This window comes from Phalangium opilio, unplaced genomic scaffold (genome assembly GCF_054372755.1).
Source record: "Phalangium opilio isolate 3A_F unplaced genomic scaffold, DU_Popi_V2 ptg000082l_1, whole genome shotgun sequence".
NCBI classification, from domain to species: Eukaryota; Metazoa; Arthropoda; class Arachnida; order Opiliones; family Phalangiidae; genus Phalangium; species Phalangium opilio.
This window is the reverse complement of record NW_028324189.1, coordinates 11176140-11200607: the sequence shown is the minus strand read 5'-3', so window position 1 is coordinate 11200607 and position 24468 is coordinate 11176140. Positions and strand designations below refer to the sequence as shown.

Sequence of the window (24468 nt, the reverse complement as noted above, 5' to 3'; positions counted from 1 at the left end):
CGTGTTGTAGTCTCGATTGCTGAGGGATGTGATCAGACGGTCGTCGTTAAGGCCTGTGATGATATAATCTATCATGTCGTCTTCTTGTAGCCCGCTTAGTCTAGCCTTGGCTACTTTATCGTGGTAGTAGGCTTCGATGGTTTCGTTGGGCTGTTTCATTCTTCTCTCCATTTCGCGGTGAAGAGACTGATTGCCTTTCACGACGGGAAACCATTCCCTTAGCAAGTCCTTCCATTCGTCCCAGGTATGGTTTACTGTGGCCAAGCCTTCATACCATACCTTGGCCGTCCCTTGCAATTTCGGTATTGCGTGGTTTATCTTCATCGTTTCATTCCAGTTGTACGCGTCACCCGGATCGAAGTCGGGGATTAATTTGCTCCCATCGTTGTAATGGTGGTGTTGTACTGGATTTGCCGCAGCCACGTTTCGAGGATTATTGGCTTGAAGAGCTTCTAATTGTAACTGATGAGCGTTCATAAGTTGCGTTTGTTGGGCGAGGTGCGCTTCCGACATGGCAGAAATTGATCGTTGTACCGCCGCCTCAACTGCTCTCTGTACGGAATCTGAGAAGTCGTTTATGGAAATGAACCCCATAGGAGCAACCTGCTCACCGTCAGCTCCTGTTCGCGGCATGCTGTTATCTCGTGTCTCGTGAGGATGCAAAAACGTGGTTCCTCGCGATTCGTCTTCGGGTATTTCCGCCAAAGGTTCGTCTTGGCTGTTGATTTCGCTTGCGATGTCTTGATTATCGTGTAACAATCGCTGGTCTTCGTTTTCGTTGGAAAAGTCCCAAGTTACGTTTAGAAAATTTCGTTCGTTGAAATTATCTGGATGGTTTTCTGTTACGCTGTCGTAGGATGAGTCAGAGTCGTTATCGCAGACTTTGTTTCCCTTTTCCTCCGTATCGTTGGAATAATATAGATTCTCGTCGTTTTGCTGAATCGCGGCTTTATCTACGTCGTCCAGGGTGTTACCGATATCGTTGGTCACTTCGTCTAAGGTATCGTTAGTCTGCAGGTCAGCTTCCCGAAATCGTTGGGGCTTCTGTGACTTTCCTTTGTTAGTTTCCCGGCTTATTGGTAATTCTGGATTTTCGCCTTTCAGTCGTCTACTTCGTCGTGTTGAATCTTCGTTATATTTGTTTCCTTTCACGGAGGTTATCATCGGCGTCGTTGTTGGTTCATAGGAAAACTTCCGTTGTTTTCTCAACCGATTGTCTATACATGGCTAGTATCGGCAACGAGTTCGTTAGGCTTAGCGGAGCAAGCCTCGTGCGTGCTAGGGCCGGTGCCGTTCTCGATCTCGCGTGGGGTACGGGTTAGGCTTAGCGAAAAAAAGCCTCGCGCGGCGTTAGGGCCATTAAAGTTCGTAGTTTTCGCGTATTTTATGGGTCAATCCCACTTCTGAATTGTTAACGTTGTTTTCGGGTTGAATAATGAGGCTCATTGAAGTTAATTAAATAGTTTAATGGTTTAAGTAAAATAGAATAATAGTCGTTACATTGTATCGTCGCCGTTTCCTACCTCTCGTACCAACGTCTCGGGAAAAAGAGTGTGTTCGGTAAAGCTCGCCCTACCTCTATATCGTATATCGATCTCCTGTTACCTAGGGTACTCGCGCCATCTAGGGGACAATATGGAGGTGGCTATGGGCGGGAAAATATGGATATGGGCGCCGTTAACACAACGTATAGTTTTCCTAAATCACGAATAACCGATTTGTTTTTTTCGAAAAATTTCCCATGTTATTTCTATGGGAAAAATTTCTGTTTTGCATCAAAAGGTGTGATTAATTTTATGGAAATGAAAACCACCCTTAGCAACTTTATTTTTTATAAAATAAACTAATTTATGGATCTCTTTGAAATTTTAACCACATATTAAGGGTCCGAATTGTAGTTCTGTGGAATTTTTTCGAATGAATTAATACAATACAAAAAAACTACATCCAAACAAAAAACCCTCCTTATACATTAAAAGCAGTATGAAGTCTTATCTAAGAGAGCTACCGCTCTCTCAGAATATCTATGGTGGTGTACGAACATCGGATATAATATGAGGTGTAAAACAGATTAGACAATGTTCATAGTGCTAAGATTCACACTGTGTTGGAATTTGAAATGTTCATTTTCTCGCGCTTAGAATTTAAAATACTCATTTTCGCGCGCGTTTCGGTCCAGCTATCAATGAAATCGCGCGGTAAAATAGGGAGAAAATAAAAAGTCCGGTTTCTTAAAAGTCGCCCCCTTCGAAACTACCGCGCACAGGCCTAGATTAACGTAGGCAATGGAACGGTTAGACCATAGCCCACTTGATCACGCACGCTGGCTGCACGCGCTCTAGAAGCCCGTCCAAACGATATTTTTTACATGTTAACTCGCGAATACGGCGCGTCACATAGGTTCGGTCTAAACTTTCAAACCCGTCTGGTTTTAACATGGGCCTCTATGGGAGGGGACCAGTTTTTTCAACGTTTTTGACAATATTAGTGCATCTACTGGTTCAAATCTCTTGAATTTTTAATGAGACGTGTATTGAAAGGTTTGATATTATCCTGTAAAATTTCAAGTCTTCAGCTATAATAGTTTTTTTTATAAAAAAATAAAAATCATCACATAGTAGAGAATTTTGCCCCTTCAATTTCTCTACTATGTGATGATTTTTATTTTTTATAAAAAAAACTATTATAGCTGAAGACTTTAAATTTTACAGGATAATATCAAACCTTTCAATACACGTCTCATTAAAAATTCAAGAGATTTGAACCAGTAGATGCACTAATATTGTCAAAAACGTTGAAAAAACTGGTCCTCTCCCATAGACGGCCCTGTTAAAACCAGACGGGTTTGAATTTTAGACCGAACCTATGTTATTCTCATTTTTAGGGTCGATTGAGCGGGCTTCTATAGCGCGTGCAGCCAGCGTGATCAAGTGGGCTATGGTTAGACAGTCCAGAGAGAATTCCAGAGAGAATTCTCTCTGGACACAGTGATGCCAGATTGAGGGAAATTTCCCATATCTAGGGAAATTTTGACTCCTAAAAACGGTAAAAAGGGAAAAGGGAAATTCCACCAAAAATTTGCTAAATCTAGGGAAATTCCACGGGAAGAAATATTTAATTCAAAGTCAACAATATCAGCATAAAAAATTAAACAACTTCATCAAACTGACTTATTAATTACGTTGGATTCACATTAGATGGCAGCCCTGCTACAAGTTTTCGTATTTCCAAACATTGAATTATCGAAAGTCGTCTGCTAAATAACTGACCCTTTGTGGCCGTTACGAAAATACATCGCTAAAAATAGTTGAAATGCTATAATTCTATCATTTTCTATGCGCGGAATCTGGCAACCCTGAACTAGGGAAATTTTGGACCAAAAAGGGAAATTTTAAGGGTTGGAAAGGGAAATTCCATTTTTCCCACCTGGCATCACTGTCTGGACAGTCTGGGAACGCCGGAACGGTCACGACGCCATTTCTTAAACCTGTCTGTGATTCTATTGTTTTTGGAAATTTCTCGTCCATTTGTTGTGAAAAATGGCTCATATGAGCGAAGATCCTGGAGATTTGGCTTGGGTATGGCTTGGAAAATAATATTTTAACAAATTTATAACAAAGTTGAAACGAAAAAGTTGTATACGGTTTAGTTAAAATTTTTTAATTAAGCCTTGGCTATAGTAAGAAAGGCTGGATGATTTTTTTGGACCCGGGGCTGGGGCCCCAGGTTGAGCTGAGGTGGGCAAATTTTTATGACTCTTTGTACTACCATAGGATATGGTATTATCAAGCGTCGGGAGGGGGAAGGACGTCATTCCTGGGGCATTTGCCCATCTCTGGCCCAGGGGGTTTATTGAATATGGTTAGGTTTATAAAACTTTTAGAGATAATGGCATTTGTAATGTACCATTCTTAAATGGTTCACATGATATTTACTATTGTGGCATCCTTCTCCAATATTAACACGTCTTTATACATATTACTGTATATACCAAGAACCAACACGAAATTGGCTGACAAATTATCACAAATAAAATGCCAGATGAAAGGAGGGAATGACACACAGACTTTGCCTTAAATTAAAAGGTACGTTATCAAAGCCCAGTCTTTGATTTTTATTCGACATAATCCAAGCCTCCTAACGCGTTTTTAGAACTTCTAGAAAGATAAGAGTAGGTTGGGGCCTAAGAGTAAAAAAAAAAAAATAAAACTTGAAGAATCTGTCTTGATCCATTTTTTTCTACTTATTTTGTCTCAAATCCACTGAAGTAGTTCTACCTGCACTTCGACACTCCTTGGGAAGGCCGTCAAGAAGATTGGAGGACATCATGCAAACGTGATTTAAAAAAAAACCTGGTATTACTTCATCAGATCAGACTCAGAGATAAAGTTAAAAAATATTGTAAAATAGATAAAGAGGCATTGGAAGTTGTGTTGTTTGTTGAAGGAAGCCACAAAGAATTGTAGTTATTGTAAATTTATTAATTTAGGTTTTTAAAATTATTGTACTTAAAAATTATAACTTTAGTCAAAATAATGTGTCTGGCATAGTCTCTTAACCTTTTTTGTCTTTTGTTTTGAGTCTCATATTTCTTCAGCAGGGTTCCTCGGGTTTCATAGCTAATAAAACAGATGGGGGAAGCGATAGCAGCAAGAGTGTTAGTCCCCATGAAAAAAAAGCGCCACTCAGTGAAAGTTACGAAAAATACCAACAACATCATGATCGGGGCAAAAGGAAAGAGAAGAGGTCCGATTCTAGAAGCCGGAGTCGCTCTCCGGTAAAAAGTCATCACAGTCAAAAATCCAGGAGAAGAAGTAGGAGTCGAGATAGATCAAGAAGAAGCAGGAGCAAGGAGAGACGACGCAGCAGTCGTGAAAGGAGAACTAAAAGGAGTAGGAGTAGAGATAGAAGGAGCCATAGCAGGGACAGAGGTAGCAAGAGAAAGGAAAGAAGTAGAAGTAGAGAACCAAGACGTAGTCGTGAAAGAAGCAGGGAAAGGAGGAGGAGTAAGGAGCGTAAGGAAAGTCGTCCATCAGGCTCTCCCAAAAGACAGGGACATAGACTTCCTGAAGAACGGAAAAGCAGAAGTAAAAGCCCTTTTAGACCAAAAATGCCGTCAAAAGCTGCTCTTAAGTTTATAGCCCAACAGTCAAAGGAATCTATAGCGGCAAAATTGGCAGAAGTTACTCAAAATGGTAAACATCATTGAATTTTTGGGATAATAGAGCTATCTCAGAAGCCTTAATGTGACGTCACCCATGCTATTTGCCCATAGAACCAACGCGGTACCAAACATGGCCGCCAAAGCTAAGCTGTGACGTTTTACCTAGGCACTGATGTCACAACTGAGATAGCTCTATAGCCCTTATTGGTAAGGAGGGGGGGGGGGGCGGAAATCCGCACACCAACTGTGGTATGAGTCAGGTCCAGTGAGAAATTGGGGAGAAAATGGCGGGTGGGCTATGTCAGATGAATCAGGAAGACCTCCTGCCATTTTCTTAATTAGTACACCCTGAGATAGGCCTAAAATTTGGTCTAAAATGCAATTTTGGTTTTAAATAGTAAGATGTTTAGAGAACGGGTATTTAGACCTAAATAGGCAGGGATCATTTAGGCCCTTATACTTAAAGCCACTTTTTTTTCTTTAAAGATGTAAGTTAAAAACTTATTAATAAAATGCTCCATATATTTCAGTTGCTATTCAGTCAGAAAAACCGAGTAATTTACCCCTGAACCTTTTGGGCACCACAGCAATGACCCCTCAATTAGTTCTTCAACAAACAATGGCTGCCATGAGTGCTCAAGCTCAGTCTTTAACTGGTGTTGCCCTACCTAAATACTATAACCCAGCAGCTGTAAATCCACTTAAATACGCTGAACAAATGCAAAAAAGAAAACTCCTATGGAAAAATAAAGAAAAACCAGAGGTATGACGTATTCACTACCAACTAGGCCTAGTTCAAAGCCTAATTCAAATTATTCTCCGTAGGTTCAACCAAAATCAAATTCAATTTGGGCCCAAACTCATTTTAATCAAGATCAGGATGGAAAAATGTCGGCTAAATTTCGAAAACTAATGGGATTAAAAGAGGATGAAGCTGAAGGAGATGATAATAAACCCTCTAGTAGCGGTGCCAAACCAGAATCAACAACGGGAACTGAAGTTATTCAAAAACAAGAAGCCCTCTTTAGAGATTTGGATAATCAATATGAAACCGCGCGAATGGTAACTCATACGCAAAGAGGAATGGGTTTAGGGTATAGTGCCCAACCACAGACACTAATTTATCCCAAATAAACATACATTCGCTATTTCATCCCTTCTTAGCCCTAATTCCTAAAACTTCATTAAGCGCATTGTTCAAGTCCCAACCATTTGAAAGTGAATGCAATTATTTATCACTTAAGTACATGTATTTTTTAATTATTCGTTTTAAAAATACATGGTACTTGCTTTTGTTCCAATAATAGCTTTGTACAATATTTGCGTGTAGCTATCATTAAAGCCAGACAGTCTTTAAATTTAAAATGAGAGGATAAAATACAGTTCTAGAGTACATTTGTTTAAGGTTTCATTAATAGCTAAAAAGAATACGTGTTTCATTGATATGTGAAATTAAAATCTATTAAAATCTTTACTAGAAGTACTTTTCTTAACTATTAAATTAAATCATCGGAAAAATGCTTAAATTTTTGTTTGGGGTCTTTTAAATTTCACCCAAATTCTGTTGTTTGACATATAACCGTCCTCTCTAATTGACTTTGACCTACTGAAGCGAGTAGAATAGTTATATCATCAGGTTTTCCACCTAAAAACATCCAAGGGTTAATTTAATTTAATTTGGAAGGGATGGAAATTGGAAATACGCTTCCGTTTTTACCCGTGATATCAATTCCATTATCTCTAGCACGTTTTGCAAAGGGAGATAGGTATGTTGAATCAAAAGCTAGACGTCTAGCTTGCAGTGCTAGAGAGTTAACAGCCTTTTGAATATTTTCAACTGTATGGTCCTTGAGATTGGCCAATTGCGATACTATCTGCCTTTCCGGGAGATTGTCGAAGAGACCATCAGTAGCGAGTAGAATTAGATCACCCACTTCTACAGAGAATGATGAAGTGTTTGCGGACTCTGGACTATATTTTTTTAATTGGAATAATTTAATTACTAATTAGTGTTTTAAACTCTATAATTTCAATTCTTTAACACTAACCTATCATTTAAAACTATATCACTAACACCAGGTGGGGGTAATGAAAGTTGAAAAGGAGTATTGAAATAATGTTGTTGTTCTTGGGATCTATGCACTATTCGGCCTCGTCTGACAATTAGAAATCCACTATCACCAATATTTGCAGTATATACGGTTCTATCACTGTGGTTTAGGATTAGAATGCACGCAGTTGAGCTTCCTAGGATATTTGCAAATTGAAATTACTAAGGTTAGGCCTTAGATGGAATCCATTTAAAACCTTATAGGGAGCTAACAACTGGCTAGGGGGAAGAAATAGTCTGACCTCACTCAGCCCCTCTCTAGTTGGCATTTTTGCGCGTAGAATACTATTGCCAACCGTTAGGGGGGATGAAACTCCAGTAAGAGATAGAAGGGTGTGACGTTTCAGGGTCAGAACTGTTAGCTCCCTATAAATTATTATAAGTAGCAAACCAATAATATGGTCCTTGTTCTCTATAAGTTCATAATAGCTAGCTGACAATATTTCAGTGGGACAAGTAGGGTTGAATCTGCCCATTTGGACAATTCTTTCGCAAGTTTTCATCAAGGAATAGGAAAATTCTGAAGGGTCAATGCCATAGGTTCTCCACCCTCCAACACCATCCGCGACTCCTGGTAAATTGAGGTCCTATTATAGGGTAAATCTCAAACAGGAGACCTATTTGTAATTGTAATATACCTAAAACATCTGACAATTTGTGCCGATTATGAGCTATGAAGCAAGCATCATCACCAAATCGTCCATGCTTGATTAAGGATGAAGTAAATCCTTTCCAATCCTTGGGGAATCCGCATGACGCGGTTAAGAGTTTAATTTTTTGGTTCTTTTCATTTTGTTCGCTCCATGGCAAGGGTAAAACGACAGACTCAGCTTCCACAGCCACAGGGCTTTGTTTACTACTACTAGTACACGAGGTTCTATATACGACGCCGCTTACCAGAGCTCTCGAAATAGTTCTACCATAAATTACTACCGAATGCATGGTTAGTTAATTAAAAGTACACTATTTAAACATTTAAAAACTATTTTTGAACGAAAATTCCCGATCTAAACATTATTAAATGAAAACATAAACAAAGCCGTAAGCCTAGGCTTCCGCAACTGGAAGCGGAAATGGCGCGGTTTCCTTTTAAATTACCTTTGTTGATCCCGAATCAATCCTCGACCAATCATAAGCCGTCTCTGAAAAATACCGAAAGTGAAAGCGGAGCAGTTGCGTTTTCTATATACAAGCTGTGTTTTTTAATTTATAATTAAGTTAAATTGTATAAATTTAAATATTTTTAATATTAAGAAGGTACGGCAGTACTTAATAACGGTTTACCGATGATACTTAATGTTTAATTAGGTATAGATAACCCGTTTCTTACTGAAATAACCCTAACTATCTTAAGCCTAGGTATTTCATTTATTTTATTTAGCTTGAGTGTTATTGTTCTTAAAAGTCTTTATTGTTTCGCTGTAATCCGATTGCTTTCCTAAATATATATAGCCACAAATTTGACCACGGTTGATGAATTTTCTTCAAGAAAGCCTACTACTCGCGGCAGAACTGAATAGCTCAGCTTTTCACTGCGTCTTCCCTAGTTCGTCCAGTATGGCTGACCATTGCAGCCGGTATGAACCAGAAAGACCCAGAAAGGGTGCACTGGCTAGTAGCCACAACGCTCAATCTAGTCAAGACGACCCTAATCAAGAAGGAAGCATACAGGATGAATTTGATCCATTTGCAATTGATGGAGATACAGTAGAAGAGACTGTTAATATATCCCTTAATGCACCCCCTCAAACTCAGTAAGTTGCGTTTCTTATGTATTTTTTTTCTACAGCAAGAAAGCTATTTATTGTATTCCACCCTAAACTATCCAGAAAGTCTTATAAAGTTGCCATGTTTTAGTTGAACTAATTAGATTTACTCTAGAATAGAATAGGGAGCTAACAGTTCTGACCCTGAAACATCACACCCTTCTATCTCTTACTGGAGTCATAAGTTTATAATGCCTCTAAGTAGAGAAATGGCTGCTACTCCTATGGCAATAGTGTTTGTCTGGCTCCCTTTAATGAAACCCTATACTCTCTCCGTATCATTTATCACCTCAACTTCAATACAAAATTGTACCGCCTAGCCTGGCGTTTCTTTTATCCCTTTTAGAATGTTTTAGGACTGAAACCGCCTCTATCTCACGAGAGAGAGAGGGATTTGGGGTTGCTTAAGTAAGGGCAAGACTAAAGTACAGAAAAAATCGAATGTGCCTAAGGTTGCCTAAGGTCGGAAATCACTAAAATCCCAGTCGGGCGAAACGGCGGTAGAGGAAACTTCATCCTAAACGTTATTTTTCACCAAGGGGACCGATGGGGAGTAAAATACATTTAATTATAATTAAAAATGATTAACATTTTACGAATTTAAGCTTTTCTATCATTCAAAACATCTAATTCTTTAAAAAATAACGATTTACTTTGACGGCGTTAGGACCACTTAACTCCGCCCACAATTCTGTACTTTAGTCAGCTTAGGCCCCTTTATGTTTCTTAATTATCCCGGCCTAATTCATTTAATTATTTCAATTAAAACCAATGTTATGAATTAAAAAACACCCCCTTTCACCCACTGTAACTTTACACTTTATTTCCTTAAGTAATCCTTATTAAAACCACCCCAAATCACCCTTAGGCACCCGCTGAGTATGATATACTTTGTCAACCAATAATGAAACCGGATATTTCTGGCGGGTGATTCGAAAAATTCTGTACTTTAGTCTGTCGATCAATTTCGAGTTTATTTCCGAAAGTCGAGCAAATTAAATAAAACAATCGATTTAGAACGACTAATTATCATGGAAAAAGGCTTATTCAACATCTTTTATGATTATTCCATGCTAATTTAAAATTTTCGCCCCCTTAGGCACCCTAAAAAAGGCCATCTTTACACTTTAAACGCTTAAATTTTAATTATCAAGGTCTTCTTACACAATATAGCTTACAAATATAATTATAATTAAACAAATTAATGTGGTAAACCTTCATTTCTACCCTTTGGAAACCTCAAAACAACGAAATCCAAATATTCATCTTTAATTGATACGATAAAGGCTCGAAAGATGCCGGTAGTGCATGCGAGAAAGATATCTTCAACTTAACTCCTCCCACAATTCTGTACTTTAGTCAGCTTAGGCCCCTTTATGTTTCTTAATTAATTCGGGCTAATTCATTTAATTACTTCAATATAAACGAGTGGTATAAATTAAAAAACACCCCTTTTCATCCCCTTCAAATTTCCACTTAATTTTCTCAACTAATTCTTATTAATACGACCCCAAACTACTCTTAGGCACCCGCTGAGTATGATATATTTTGTCAACCAATAATCAAACCGGATATATCTGGCGGGTGATTCGAAAAATTCTGTACTTTAGTCAGTCGATCAATTTCGAGTTTTTTCGCGGAAATCGAGCAAATTAATCAAAACAATCGATTTAGAACGACTAATTATCATGGAAAAAGGCTTATTCAACATCTTTTATAATTATTCCATCCAAATTTAAAATTTTCGCCCCCTTAGGCACCCTAAAAAAGACCATTTTTACAATTTAAACGCTTAAATTTTAATTATGAAAGTCTTCTAACACAATAATAATTACAAATATAATTGTAATTAAACTAATTAATGTGGTAAACCTTCATTTGAACCCTTTGGAAACCTCAAAACAACGAAATCCAAATATGATATATATTCATCTTTAATTGATACCATAAAGGCTCGAAAGATGCCGGTAGTGCATGCGAGAAATATATCTTCAACTTAACTCCGCCCACAATTCTGTACTTTAGTCAGCTTAGGCCACTTTACGTTTCTTAATTATCCCGGCCTAATTCGTTTCATTATTTGAATATAAAGAAGTAGTAATAATTAAACAAAACACCTTCTTTCACCCCCTGTAATTTACCACTTTATTCTCTCAAGTAATCCTGATTAAATCTATCCCAAACCACCCTTAGGCACCCGCTGAGTAGGATATATTTTGTCAACCAATAATGAAACCGGATATTTCTGGCGGGTGATTCGAAAAATTCTGTACTTTAGTCTGTCGAGAAAATTCGAGTTTTTTCGCGGAAATCGAGCAAATTAATTAAAACAAACGATTTAGAAAAACTAATTAACATGGAAAAGGCATATTCAACATCTTTTATAAATATTTAACGCCAATTTAAAATTTTCGCCCCCTTAGGCACCCTAAAAAAGGCCATTATTACAATTTAAACGCTTAAATTTAACACAATATAGATTACAAATATAATTGTAATTAAACTAATTAATGAGGTAAACTTTCATTTCTACCCTTTGGTAACCTCAAAACAACCGAAACCAAATATGAAAAATATTCGACTTTTTTATCGCTTTAAAAAATACAATAAGCTAGTCTTCAAATATCATATCAATCACGATACCAATCTTCATTAAAACTAGTTAATTATTTTCATCCCCTTAATTAATGGCGTTACGAAAAAGGCTCTACACGTGTCGGGAGTGAACTTAACTCCGCCCACAATTCTGTACTTTAGTCAGCTTAGGCCACTTTACGTTTCTTAATTATCCCGGCCTAATTTGTTTCATTATTCCAATATAAACAAGTGGTATAAATTAAAAGAACACCCCTCTTTCACCCCTTGTAACAACTTACTGCAGCACAGGGGATATAATGAGTAAAGGTCAGGAAAACAAAATATAAAAACAAGGGCTTTAAACTATAAAATCAAAAGTAGAAGTTGAGTTGGGGTGAAATCTGAATCATCCACTGTCACTTTTAGCAAATCAATAACCTTTCAAACGGGTATAAAAAAACTAAAGGGGCATTGACAAAAACGAAAAAGGGACTGTGAGACGATATAACGGTTACATCCCTCTTCACTAAGATAAAAAATATATAGGTATAAATAATTTAGCTTAATATCTATATCAAAAGTTGCATTATTTTGATGGATACTTGAAACCGAAACCCAATTAAACTCTTAGGAAGCAATTAGCAACATACAATTTCTGAGAAAATATGAGAAAGACCATCCATAAGGTTGTGCAAGAGCTATAGATTTTACTATTCTAGTGGACTTTAATGCACGAACTTATCTCTTTCCCAATAATGACTGACATGGCAAGTTAATATGTTTGGGCATCGGCGTGTGTCACGCAGTGGTTTTACTTTATCATAGCGAAGAGCGAACTAGTCAATCTATGAACATAAAATAATTGAAAAAGAATGAACTACAAAATTATTTAAAACAAAAACTGTAGCGACAAAATTAAAAATAAACTATATAGCTAGTTGGAAGTAGAAAAATATAAACCAAATAGTTGCATCTGTAAAATAAATAATAAAATCTCTACAATCAGAGTGGTTCTGCGTCGGCTTAAGACGGCGACGGACTTCTTGGGGCCTCCGGCTGGATGTTCTTTGGCCAGGGAATTCTCAGTACGGGACCTCCTCTTATTTATAAACCCTTTTACCAAACCTAACAATAGCATGACGCACATCTTAGTCCTACCTTAATTTCTATTTTTTTAAATATAACACTCCTATGTTAAAACCCTTTGCATGGTTGCCAATACAGTAGTAATACATAAAAGTTAAAGGGACAAAGGGTAAAGATAATTGGTCTATGGCGAAGGTGAGTCGGACTTGAAGAAATGAGAAGAAAGGTGCACGATGTTGGTGACAGTGAGTCGGACCTAAATAAAAGAAGACGACCCAAGGGCTAGTAATAGCAGCCACATCGAGACCTTGATAATTAAAAGTTAAGCGTTTAAATTGTAATAATGGCCTTTTTTAGGGTGCCTAAGGGGGCGAAAATTTTAAATTGGCGTTAAATATTTATAAAAGATGTTGAATATGCCTTTTCCATGTTAATTAGTTTTTCTAAATCGTTTGTTTTAATTAATTTGCTCGATTTCCGCGAAAAAACTCGAATTTTCTCGACAGACTAAAGTACAGAATTTTTCGAATCACCCGCCAGAAATATCCGGTTTCATTATTGGTTGACAAAATATATCCTACTCAGCGGGTGCCTAAGGGTGGTTTGGGATAGATTTAATCAGGATTACTTGAGAGAATAAAGTGGTAAATTACAGGGGGTGAAAGAAGGTGTTTTGTTTAATTATTACTACTTCTTTATATTCAAATAATGAAACGAATTAGGCCGGGATAATTAAGAAACGTAAAGTGGCCTAAGCTGACTAAAGTACAGAATTGTGGGCGGAGTTAAGTTGAAGATATATTTCTCGCATGCACTACCGGCATCTTTCGAGCCTTTATGGTATCAATTAAAGATGAATATATATCATATTTGGATTTCGTTGTTTTGAGGTTTCCAAAGGGTTCAAATGAAGGTTTACCACATTAATTAGTTTAATTACAATTATATTTGTAATTATTATTGTGTTAGAAGACTTTCATAATTAAAATTTAAGCGTTTAAATTGTAAAAATGGTCTTTTTTAGGGTGCCTAAGGGGGCGAAAATTTTAAATTTGGATGGAATAATTATAAAAGATGTTGAATAAGCCTTTTTCCATGATAATTAGTCGTTCTAAATCGATTGTTTTGATTAATTTGCTCGATTTCCGCGAAAAAACTCGAAATTGATCGACTGACTAAAGTACAGAATTTTTCGAATCACCCGCCAGATATATCCGGTTTGATTATTGGTTGACAAAATATATCATACTCAGCGGGTGCCTAAGAGTAGTTTGGGGTCGTATTAATAAGAATTAGTTGAGAAAATTAAGTGGAAATTTGAAGGGGATGAAAAGGGGTGTTTTTTAATTTATACCACTCGTTTATATTGAAGTAATTAAATGAATTAGCCCGAATTAATTAAGAAACATAAAGGGGCCTAAGCTGACTAAAGTACAGAATTGTGGGAGGAGTTAAGTTGAAGATATCTTTCTCGCATGCACTACCGGCATCTTTCGAGCCTTTATCGTATCAATTAAAGATGAATATTTGGATTTCGTTGTTTTGAGGTTTCCAAAGGGTAGAAATGAAGGTTTACCACATTAATTTGTTTAATTATAATTATATTTGTAAGCTATATTGTGTAAGAAGACCTTGATAATTAAAATTTAAGCGTTTAAAGTGTAAAGATGGCCTTTTTTAGGGTGCCTAAGGGGGCGAAAATTTTAAATTAGCATGGAATAATCATAAAAGATGTTGAATAAGCCTTTTTCCATGATAATTAGTCGTTCTAAATCGATTGTTTTATTTAATTTGCTCGACTTTCGGAAATAAACTCGAAATTGATCGACAGACTAAAGTACAGAATTTTTCGAATCACCCGCCAGAAATATCCGGTTTCATTATTGGTTGACAAAGTATATCATACTCAGCGGGTGCCTAAGGGTGATTTGGGGTGGTTTTAATAAGGATTACTTAAGGAAATAAAGTGTAAAGTTACAGTGGGTGAAAGGGGGTGTTTTTTAATTCATAACATTGGTTTTAATTGAAATAATTAAATGAATTAGGCCGGGATAATTAAGAAACATAAAGGGGCCTAAGCTGACTAAAGTACAGAATTGTGGGCGGAGTTAAGTGGTCCTAACGCCGTCAAAGTAAATCGTTATTTTTTAAAGAATTAGATGTTTTGAATGATAGAAAAGCTTAAATTCGTAAAATGTTAATCATTTTTAATTATAATTAAATGTATTTTACTCCCCATCGGTCCCCTTGGTGAAAAATAACGTTTAGGATGAAGTTTCCTCTACCGCCGTTTCGCCCGACTGGGATTTTAGTGATTTCCGACCTTAGGCAACCTTAGGCACATTCGATTTTTTCTGTACTTTAGTCTTGCCCCTTAAGTAAAATTCGTTCCCCCCCCCCCCAATGCCTGCCTATACGAAACGTAAAAATCTCCTTTATTCCATTGGATGATTTTTTTTATCACGTGACCCATTTAGTAATCGTCTCGACCGCTTGGTGGTTGCACCGCGACAGAAATTTCAAAATTTTCTCTCTTCGGATCTTAGCGCTATACGAGTTCTGACGTCACAGTAGCCTGCAGAAGATGCCCAGTTGTAACCCGTATTTGTGTACTTAGAGGCATGATAAACTTATGCTGGAGTTTCATCCCCCCTAACGGTTGGAAGCAGTATTCTACGCGCAAAAATCCCAACCAAAGAGGGGCTGCGTGACGTCAGACTATCTCTTCCCCTAGCCAGTTTTTAGCTCCCTATAGAGCCTTATGTCTGTCTGTCAACATATTCTTGGTGTAGGTTCCAGCAAGGGCAGGCACATAAATTTGTATTTTTCTTTTAGGTGGTACCATGGTAGGCTTGATCGTTTTACAGCCGAACAACGTCTTCAATCAGCAAGCAAGCTGGGTAGCTATTTGGTCAGAGAAAGTGACAGAAAACAAGGATCCTACGTTTTGTCTTATTTGGGTCATACGGGAATCAACCATTTTAGAATCACGGCTGTTTGTGGTGACTTCTACATTGGTGGCCGCCAGTTTGATTCACTCTCTGACTTAATTGGCTATTACACTAGCTGTTCTGATCTCTTGAAGAAAGAAAGACTTACCCACCCTGTATCTCCCCCTGAAGTATATATATTCATTTCTGACCCCTTTAGAAGTCATTGATTGCAACGTTAATTACATCGCTGTTTTTTTTTTTGTAAATTAAGCCTGTTGATGACAAAAAGAGAGTCGTAGCTGTTTTGCCTTATACCAAAATTCCCGATTCTGACGAGCTTAGCTTTCAAAAAGGAGACATTTTTGTGGTACACAATGATATTGGGGATGGTTGGTTATGGGTCACCCTTCATAGAACTCAAGAGAGTGGTCTCATCTTCAAAGAATTAGTTGAAGAACTTGTAAGGCGTTGAATTTAAAGTTTAGAGGCATTAAAAGTTATAGTTAATTAATCTTGTTATTAATTTAATTAGGATGCCAGTGTAGACCCTAATGAAATTTATCCATGGTTTCATGGAACTCTTACCAAAGAAGCTGCCGTTGAAAAACTAGCTAAAAGTTAGTTAGTTTCCGTTACATTAAAGGGAGGGTGAAGTAGAAAATCAAGTGATTTTTTATCGATTCTTCTACTAATTACAAGACCAGTCTGCATAGTGAAACATTCAGGAAATACCAGCTCCGAATGATTTTAAAATTCAAATTAGGTTCAGATTTTAAGGATAATTTTAAATAAGCCCCTCCGACCAATCGCGTAACGCCCTGCCTTTTTATTAACAAAATTCTCGTGGCACGCTCTGTGTCTCGCGCCACGATTGTCACGTCGCGCGCCTAATTTTATCAAATCTCGTGATAAATTTCATTCAACAAGGAACGTGCCAAGAGAATTTTGTTAACAAAAAGGCAGGGTGTTACGCGATTGGTCGGAGGTCCTTCTTTAAAATTATCCTTAAAATCTGAACCTAATTTGAATTTTAAAATCATTCGGAAACTGTATTTCCTGAATGTTTCACTATGCAGACTGGTCATATAATTAGTAGAAGAATCGATAAAAAATCACTTGATTTTCTACTTCACCCTCCCTTTAACATTGTAACAAAGGAAATGGTTTATAATTGTAATTTTTAATTAGTGGGACCTGGAAGTTTCTTGGTTCGACCTAGTGATAACTCTCCTGGAAATTATTCTCTGTTTTTTCACATAAATAACGCGATTCAAAGGTTTAGAATTGAAAGACGGGGGAATAGATACGTAATGGGTGGTAGAAGCTTTGATTGGTATGAAATCTCTTAAGGTATCTCATTAGAGATGGATTTTTAAGGGTCAAAGGTGTTTTTATTATAGTCTGGAAGCTGTAATAAATCGATATAAAATAGAACAAATAGTAGAAGGTCACACATTGGGTGATCCTGTATTGAAAATACCTTACGAATGTCAACGACCTACACGCAACGAAAATATACAGAAATCTAGTGATGTCTACGCTACTCTTAGAGAAAGCAGAGAATTTGGGATACTGAAACGAAATAAGAGTATAAGAATGAAAGGATATTTGAACAAAAAGAGTAAGTTTGAACAATAGGCCTAACCCATGGATTAACTAACGCCAGGGATAATATCACGGTACTGCCTAAATTGGGCAAAAACGATTTATTTTGCCGAGAGATGGCGCTATATCTACATCCGGTTTGGTCCAATAAATTGGGGGAATGAAGAGGGGAATCAAGGAATAATTCGGAACATGTAGTTGACGTCACGATAGCATTACATGGGAAACCCAGTTAGTGAACAATCCCTAGGGTTAGTTAATCCATGCCTAACCCAAGTTTCAGCTGTTAATTTTTATCAATTAATTTTTTTAGGCCAAACTAATAGAAAATGGAAGAACTTGTATTTTGTTTTGAATGCAACTGAACAGCAGCTTTTGTTTTACGATAATCCGAGGGTTAGGGATTGAATAATTAATTTGTTTCTTATGCATAGTTTTCAGACTAGGAGGATTAATACTATTTATAATAGGAGGCCAGGCTATTTGGTAGGCCTGTGCTGGTGGTAATTTTTGTGTTTGGGGTAAAGGCAGGGCTGGAAATAAGCATATGGCACGGGAGATACGCACAGGACATGGACATTGTCCAATAAAAATTTTGTATGAATTTTTTTTAAAACTAAGGGGGTCACTGGATATTTTGACCAATAAATTTTTCCAAAGTTTTGATAATTCAATTTGTCTATGAAGATAATAATTAGCCCTAGCAAAACTACCAGTAGTCGGGTACTTTTTGGGTAGCAAATATAATATATTGGGTACTTGTTGAGTCAAAATATTTTTTTTTGTAAAAATAAAATTTAGAAAAACATAAATGCCATTTAAGACTAGGATATCAATTGGTTAAAAGTACCAGAAATATGTCAATGCGCTGTAGTTTTAGGAGGCCCAGGCCCACGCGCCAAACCAATAGCACCCCCCAACCCCCCATTGTCAGCCTTGTCACCGATAATGAGCGCGAAAATTTAAATATTCTTATAATTTTGTGAATTAAGAAATTAAGGTTTCGGATCGGGTATCCGACTGGGTAATTGTCGGGTACTCTCACAGACCTACCATTTACAACAGGATGTACTGCACTTTGTCCTCCAAGTAGCCCAGCCTCCTGGTGTAATTGGTATCATTCCTCCTAGTCTGAAAACGATGTTTAAATTAATTTTAATTTTAGACTTAACTATAATTTAAATTAGTTTCTTTGTTTTATATTTATTCTCATTAACAGCGAATGAAACCAAAAGGATTAATTCAACTAAGCTACACTTTTCTGTACATGGTTCATGACAGTTTATTTGAAAGACCAAATTGTTTTCAATTAGTTGAAAGAGCTTTGCCTTGCATGAGCGTTGTTTATTATCTTTGCGCCAGTTCCGTGGACTTAGCTCAGGCTTGGGTTCAGGCTCTGAAAGGGCTTTGCGCTCCACAATTGTGTCGGCCTATTAAAGTGACCAATCACAATATTACGGAAGTTAGAAGCCTCCATTTAACTCTCTTAGAAGCTCACCGTTTACCCGTTCGTCTCGTACCTCATCCTTTTTGCATCATATCGCTCAATTCTGTCAAAGTGTGCCGAACCCAAGTCAAATGTCCGCCTGATCCCATATGGGAAGAAGAATTTTTATTAGAGTCAGTTTCATTTATAAATCATTCCAGTTCAGTTGTCTAACTGACCAAACAAACGACTTTAGACCCCAAAAAAAGAACAAATTCTTTAATTTTTCTTGACAGGGATGTGCCAACTGATATCAGTTCTTTTTCCATAACACTTTATAATAAGGGAAAACGTTCCAAAGATTTAGAAATTGCAGAAATGACGGTAGATTTGGATAATCTAGTTAGTGGGGAAGAAGAAGAAGATTGGTTCGCTCTTAGTGGCTTAACTCCACCCGTTAGGGAAGACTGGGGCTCTTTAAGGGTTCGAATTCGTTACGTACACGAAATAATTATGCCATTAGCTGAATATAATGCCCTTAAAGAGGTAAAAAAGACTTACAAACAGTGGTGTGCGAGTACTCGGTTCGACTATGAAGCCGAGTACTCAACTCGATACTCTGTACAAAATTTTTTTGATACTCGGACTCGGCTCGAAACCAAAAAACGGGACTTGGACTCGGCTCGAACCCGAAAAACGGGACTGAGACTCGGTTAGAAATCGAAAAAACGGGACTGAGACTCGGTTAGAAATCGAAAAAACGGGACTGAGACTCGGTTAGAAATCGAAAAAACGGGGCTCGAACTCTGTTAGAAATCGAAAAACGGGACTCGGGCTCGGCTGGAAATTGAAAAACGGAACTCGGGCTCGGCTGGAAATTGAAAAACGGAACTCGGGCTCGGCTCGAAATTGAAAAACGAAACTCGGGCTCGGCTCGAAATTGAAAAACGGAACTCGGGCTCGGCTCGAAATTGAAAAACTGAACTCGGGCTCGGCTCGAAATTGAAAAACTGAACTCGGGCTCGGCTCGAAATTGAAAAACTGAACTCGGGCTCGGCTCGAAATTGAAAAACTGAACTCGGGCTCGGCTCGAAATTGAAAAACGGAATTCGGGCTGGCTCGAAATTGAAAAACGGAACTCGGGCTCGGCTGGAAATATAAAAACGGGACACGGGCTCGGCTGGAAATAGAAAAACGGGACACGGGCTCGGCTGGAAATAGAAAAACGGGACACGGGCTCGGCTGGAAATAGAAAAACGGGACACGGGCTCGGCTGGAAATAGAAAAACGGGACACGGGCTCGGTTGGAAATAGAAAAACGGTACTCGGGCTCGGTTAGAAATCTAAAAACGGGACTCGGGCACGGCTCGAAACCGAAAAACGGGACTCTGACTCGGTTAGAAATCGAAAAACGGGACTCGGGCTCGGCTAGAAATTGAAAAATGTAACTCTGACTTTGCTAGAAATCGAAAAATGGGACTCGAAATCTGATCGAAACTGAAAAAAACGGGACTCGCACACCACTGCTAGCAAAGCCTCTTAATCATTAGTTTTTGTAACCTTTACAAAATTTAACTTTTCAAGCTTCTGTTGGAGGATGAGCTTGAAGTTGTTAGAGTTTTAGCTGATATTTGTCATCGCGATCGAACCCCTTTGGCTCACGCAATATTAAGGGTGTTTAGATCAGAGAAAAAAGAAGCTACATTGCTCAAAACTATGAACGATAGAGAAATTGACAGGGAAGGTTAGTTAGACTATTTCCTTAATCTTATCGCGGCGCTGAACGCGATATATTCATATTTTTAACCTCTTTAGAGGAGACATCGACGTTATTTAGGGCTGCAACTTTAACAACGACTTTAATGGACCAATATATGAGAAATACGGCTCATAATTTTCTTCACCACGCGGTTCAGGATTGTATACAGCGAGTTATGGAAGGAAGGCAATCCTGCGAAGTTCGTCATACCTTATTAAAATTTAATCTTAAGTGTTAATTGGGGTTTAAAAAAACAATGTTTTCCTTTAGTTAAATCCGAATAAATTAGATAGCCCTTCAGAGGCTTGCGCAAACGCTGAACATTTGCTATCCTTACTTGACGAAGTAATGGAATCAATGTTTGCCTCTGTTGAATACTGCCCAAAGTATAACTTTTATTTAGAAGTATACGTTAAGTTGGGTAATGATTTTTTGTCATTTTTAAGGACTTTGAGATACATTTGTAACTGTTTACAAAGGAAGGTTATTCAAAAATGGCCAAATGACCCTCTTGTTAGGACGCGAGTCGTTAGTGGGTTTATATTCCTTAGATTGTTATGTCCGGCTATATTAAATCCGAGGCAGTTCAATCTAATCAATGGTTCGTTAAGTCTATTCGTATTTAATTTATAAGGAAACGTATTTATCTCTAAATGGGATTTATTTTAGACACACCCTCAGAAGTAGCTTCTCGAAGTTTGATATTAGTAGCAAAGTGTCTTCAAAGTCTGGCGAATTTGATTGAATTTGGAGCCAAAGAACAGTGGATGGAAGTTGTTAATCCATTCATCTTAAAAAACAAGAATCGAATGATTAAATTTTTAGATGATATTTCGGTAAATAATTACTGCAATTTCTATTAGGTTTAATTGACATCTAAAAATGTTTTACTTCGAGTAATTAATACGCTTAAACTATGACACCCAGAATGTTCCTGAACGTCCCGAGCCGGAAGACACAGTAAGTATTGATCCAGCTCGAGATTTGGCAACTTTACACGCCATTTGTGCCACTCATAAAGAAGAAATTCAAAGTTTAAGCGCAAATAGGGTAAATAAAATCAATTTAAAGGAAAATTTGAATTTCAGATAACAAAACATTATACCTTAAAAGAACGGCCTTTTTCTAAACTATAAAAGGAAAAATATTAAAAACAAATAAATGATCTCTTATTACAATATGATAATTAGCATTTAATTAGGCTTAAAAACGTGGACCACCGCGCCATCCGCCATTGTTTTAGAGGCGTCTGCTAGCCAGAACCCGCAATTGATTGGTGCAACCAATCCCATAAGAGTAAGGGGCACTAGTTAGCAGACGCCACTAAATCAATGGCGGATGGCGTAGTAGCTCTCGTTTTTAAGACTAATTAAATGCTAATTATCATATTGTAATAAGAGATCATTTATTTATTTTTTAAAAAAAGACCCTTCTTTTAATTAAGCTATAATGTTCAGTGGTGTGCGAGTCCCGTTTTTTCGGTTTCGAGCCGAGTCCGAGTATCGAAACTAATTTCTTATCGAGTATCGAGCCGAGTCTCAAAAATACTTTCGAGTATCGAGTATTTAGATAGGTCAAATTTTGGTTCTTTCGAGTAATTATCGAGTCTCAAATATTGACTTGTCGAGTAGCAATTTTGTAAATTTCTTGAAAATAACGAAGAAGATTTTCAATTATCTAATATCTAACTAGTTCAAAAAGATTGTTAGTGATCAATTAAACATTGAACAGGTGATTTTTAAAATAAATGATCATGAACTCATTGTCTGCTATAGTTATAAGCCTCGGATTCGAGTATTTGTCGAGTATTTAAGATGTTAAAAAGCTACTCGAATCTGTCTCGAGTATCTCAATGTGTTGTTATCGAGTATTGAACCGAGTACTCCAACTTAACGAGTACTCGCACACCCCTGATAATGTTATGTTACCTCAACTTTTCCATTAATTATTTTTATCAATTTTCTTTCAGCCAATACTTAAAAGACTATTGACTGTCACTGAAATGCTCACTAAACATAAACTTCATTATGTCGAGCTTCTTAGATAGTGCTTAATTGGTTTTCAATTAAAACTTGAGCGTTTTTCTTTTTGGTTTATATTTCGAAAGTGAAATATGATTCAAATGAGAAACTCTTAAGTAACAAAACAAAACAAATCATTCTTTAAAAAAAACAAAAAAAAAACTAAAGAAACCAAGTCCTAAAGCAATTTTAAGAACAACAAAACAAAACTGCGATGATTGAATCTCATTTATTTTAATTATTTTCTTGGGATGACGCGATTTTTACCTAAAAGTATTTTCTGAGTAAGTATTTTTGGGTCTCTTCTTAATAAAAAAATACCAAAAGTATGAAAGGCAAAGGCTTAGTTCCAGGTGCTGAGAATTAGTTTAAAATACTTTATAACTAATTATCGAATTCCTATTAATTAATATTTGATAGTAAATAATTAATTTTTTATTTTTTTCTTTCATCCCCAATTTTTTTTTACTATAATTAATAATTATTAATTATTAATTATAATTAAATACATTCCAAGCTATTATTTTTTATTTTAAAATTTAAGATGTTCCGAACTAGAAAATATGAATTTTTTATTTCATAGTTAAAAAAATTTTAATTGACTCAAGGGTTTTATACTTTTATTTTATTATAAAAGATTTAATTTAATTTTGTTTTACTATTTAATTAAATTGACGCAAAATTTTTGATAATTACAGGTTTTTTTATCATTAAATTCAGTATTATTTAGGCCTTAATTAAATCCACCTTAATCCCTTTCGCCAGATTTTAGGCTTAGCTCGGGATTTTAGGCTTAGCTCGGGATTTTAGGCTTAGCTCGGGATTTTAGGCTTAGCTCGGGATTCTAGGCTTAGCTCGGGATTCTAGGCTTAGCTCGGGATTCTAGGCTTAGCTCGGGATTCTAGGCTTAGCTCGGGATTCTAGGCTTAGCTCGGGATTCTAGGCTTAGCTCGGGATTCTAGGCTTAGCTCGGGATTCTAGGCTTAGCTCAGGATTCTAGGCTTAGCTCAGGATTCTAGGCTTAGCTCGGGATTCTCATGGGGGCGAGTAACGGGAATAAATTGGTCTGTCGTCCGCTACAGTACATATTTCTGGCTTATTTAGCAGACGACAGACGAATTTCTTCCCGTTATTCACCCCCATGAATCCCGAGCTAAGCCTAACTTCTGGCGAAAGGGAATAAGGTGGATTGGTTTCCGCCAGTTTTAATTTTTGATTGTTAGAAATTAATTCATTCCTCAAACAAAGGCCCAAACTGATCCCAATTAACCCAAATGTGTAAACTATTTAGTAATTAGTTAATTATATAACTAATTAATAGATAAATTTTGCTTCAAAACGATGTGAAAGTAGTCAGTTTAGCTAAGTTTAATTAAAGTTTTTGGGAATCAAAGATAAAATAATACGGTGCTGCTCAGACCCTTTGTCAGGCTTTAATCGGTTATTATTTAGTTTATAACTGTATATAAAAGTCATAATTTGTATATATTTGTTGAGAGGAATCGTTATAGAAAAAGCTAAATTCAAATCTATTGAAATTAATTTTAATTTTAAAGCGAATCTCAGTCTTCAAACTCAAAGTCTTCTTTTTTTCTCTTATACATTTCCATAACACTACATTTATTCCAATTTATTTTGTATAATTTAAAATTTTGCTCTTCTTATGTAAAGTCAAATTTAAATTACCAAAAAAAAAGCGATTGTAGTATTAGTTTAGATTTCTACAATAAATATAATTTATTTAACTTTTCAACAATCTTATTTATTTTTACTTATTTCCGTTCCTTAGGTATTCTTAGATTTAAATTTCCCGCTCTTTACTCTCATTGGTCAGTTGAAATTTGACAGTTGGATATTCCAATTTATTTTGTATAATTTAAAGTTTTGCTCTTCTTATGTAAAGACAAATTTAAATTACCAAAAAAAAAAGCAATTGTAGTATTAGTTTAGATTTCTACAATAAATATAATTTATTTAACTTTTCAACAATCTTATTTATTTTTACTTATTTCCGGTCCTTA

At 36.7% G+C, this 24468-nt stretch overlaps 3 protein-coding genes across 5 annotated transcripts; 2 read left to right on the top strand and 1 right to left on the bottom strand.

Annotated features, from left to right (window-relative positions):
- Window positions 1-3420: 3420 nt before the first annotated feature.
- On the top strand, window positions 3421-6638 carry LOC149651650 (uncharacterized). 2 transcript variants are annotated; one of them, XM_089848647.1, is made up of 4 exons: window positions 3421-3578; window positions 4598-5195; window positions 5695-5927; window positions 5990-6638. In XM_089848647.1, exons 1-4 carry the CDS (start codon window positions 3540-3542, stop codon window positions 6296-6298), a joined length of 1179 nt encoding a protein of 392 aa, XP_089704773.1. In that variant the 5' UTR covers window positions 3421-3539; the 3' UTR covers window positions 6299-6638. The 2 variants fall into 2 exon arrangements, with proteins under 2 accessions (XP_089704773.1, XP_089704774.1); XM_089848648.1 differs by having other exon boundaries at window positions 3427-3578; window positions 4601-5195.
- LOC149651649 (protein phosphatase PTC7 homolog) lies at window positions 6393-8381 on the bottom strand. Its single transcript, XM_089848650.1, has 5 exons — window positions 7913-8381; window positions 7666-7845; window positions 7213-7411; window positions 6882-7135; window positions 6393-6809 (listed from the first exon to the last, which is right to left on the bottom strand). Exons 1-5 carry the CDS (start codon window positions 8214-8216, stop codon window positions 6715-6717), a joined length of 1032 nt encoding a protein of 343 aa, XP_089704776.1. The 5' UTR covers window positions 8217-8381; the 3' UTR covers window positions 6393-6714.
- Window positions 8382-8403: 22 nt separating this feature from the next.
- vap (RAS p21 protein activator vap) lies at window positions 8404-24203 on the top strand. Of its 2 annotated transcripts, none has more exons than XM_089848644.1 (17): window positions 8404-8582; window positions 8727-9028; window positions 15539-15824; window positions 15908-16096; window positions 16169-16253; window positions 16825-16969; window positions 17037-17257; window positions 17555-17637; window positions 18461-18861; window positions 18964-19213; window positions 20252-20411; window positions 20483-20625; window positions 20697-20812; window positions 20873-21027; window positions 21096-21262; window positions 21354-21476; window positions 22396-24203. In XM_089848644.1, the coding sequence occupies exons 2-17, from the start codon at window positions 8748-8750 to the stop codon at window positions 22471-22473; spliced, it is 2883 nt and encodes a 960-aa protein (XP_089704770.1). In that variant the 5' UTR covers window positions 8404-8582; window positions 8727-8747; the 3' UTR covers window positions 22474-24203. The 2 variants fall into 2 exon arrangements, with proteins under 2 accessions (XP_089704770.1, XP_089704769.1); XM_089848643.1 differs by having other exon boundaries at window positions 8404-8633.
- The last annotated feature ends 265 nt before the right edge of the window (window positions 24204-24468 follow it).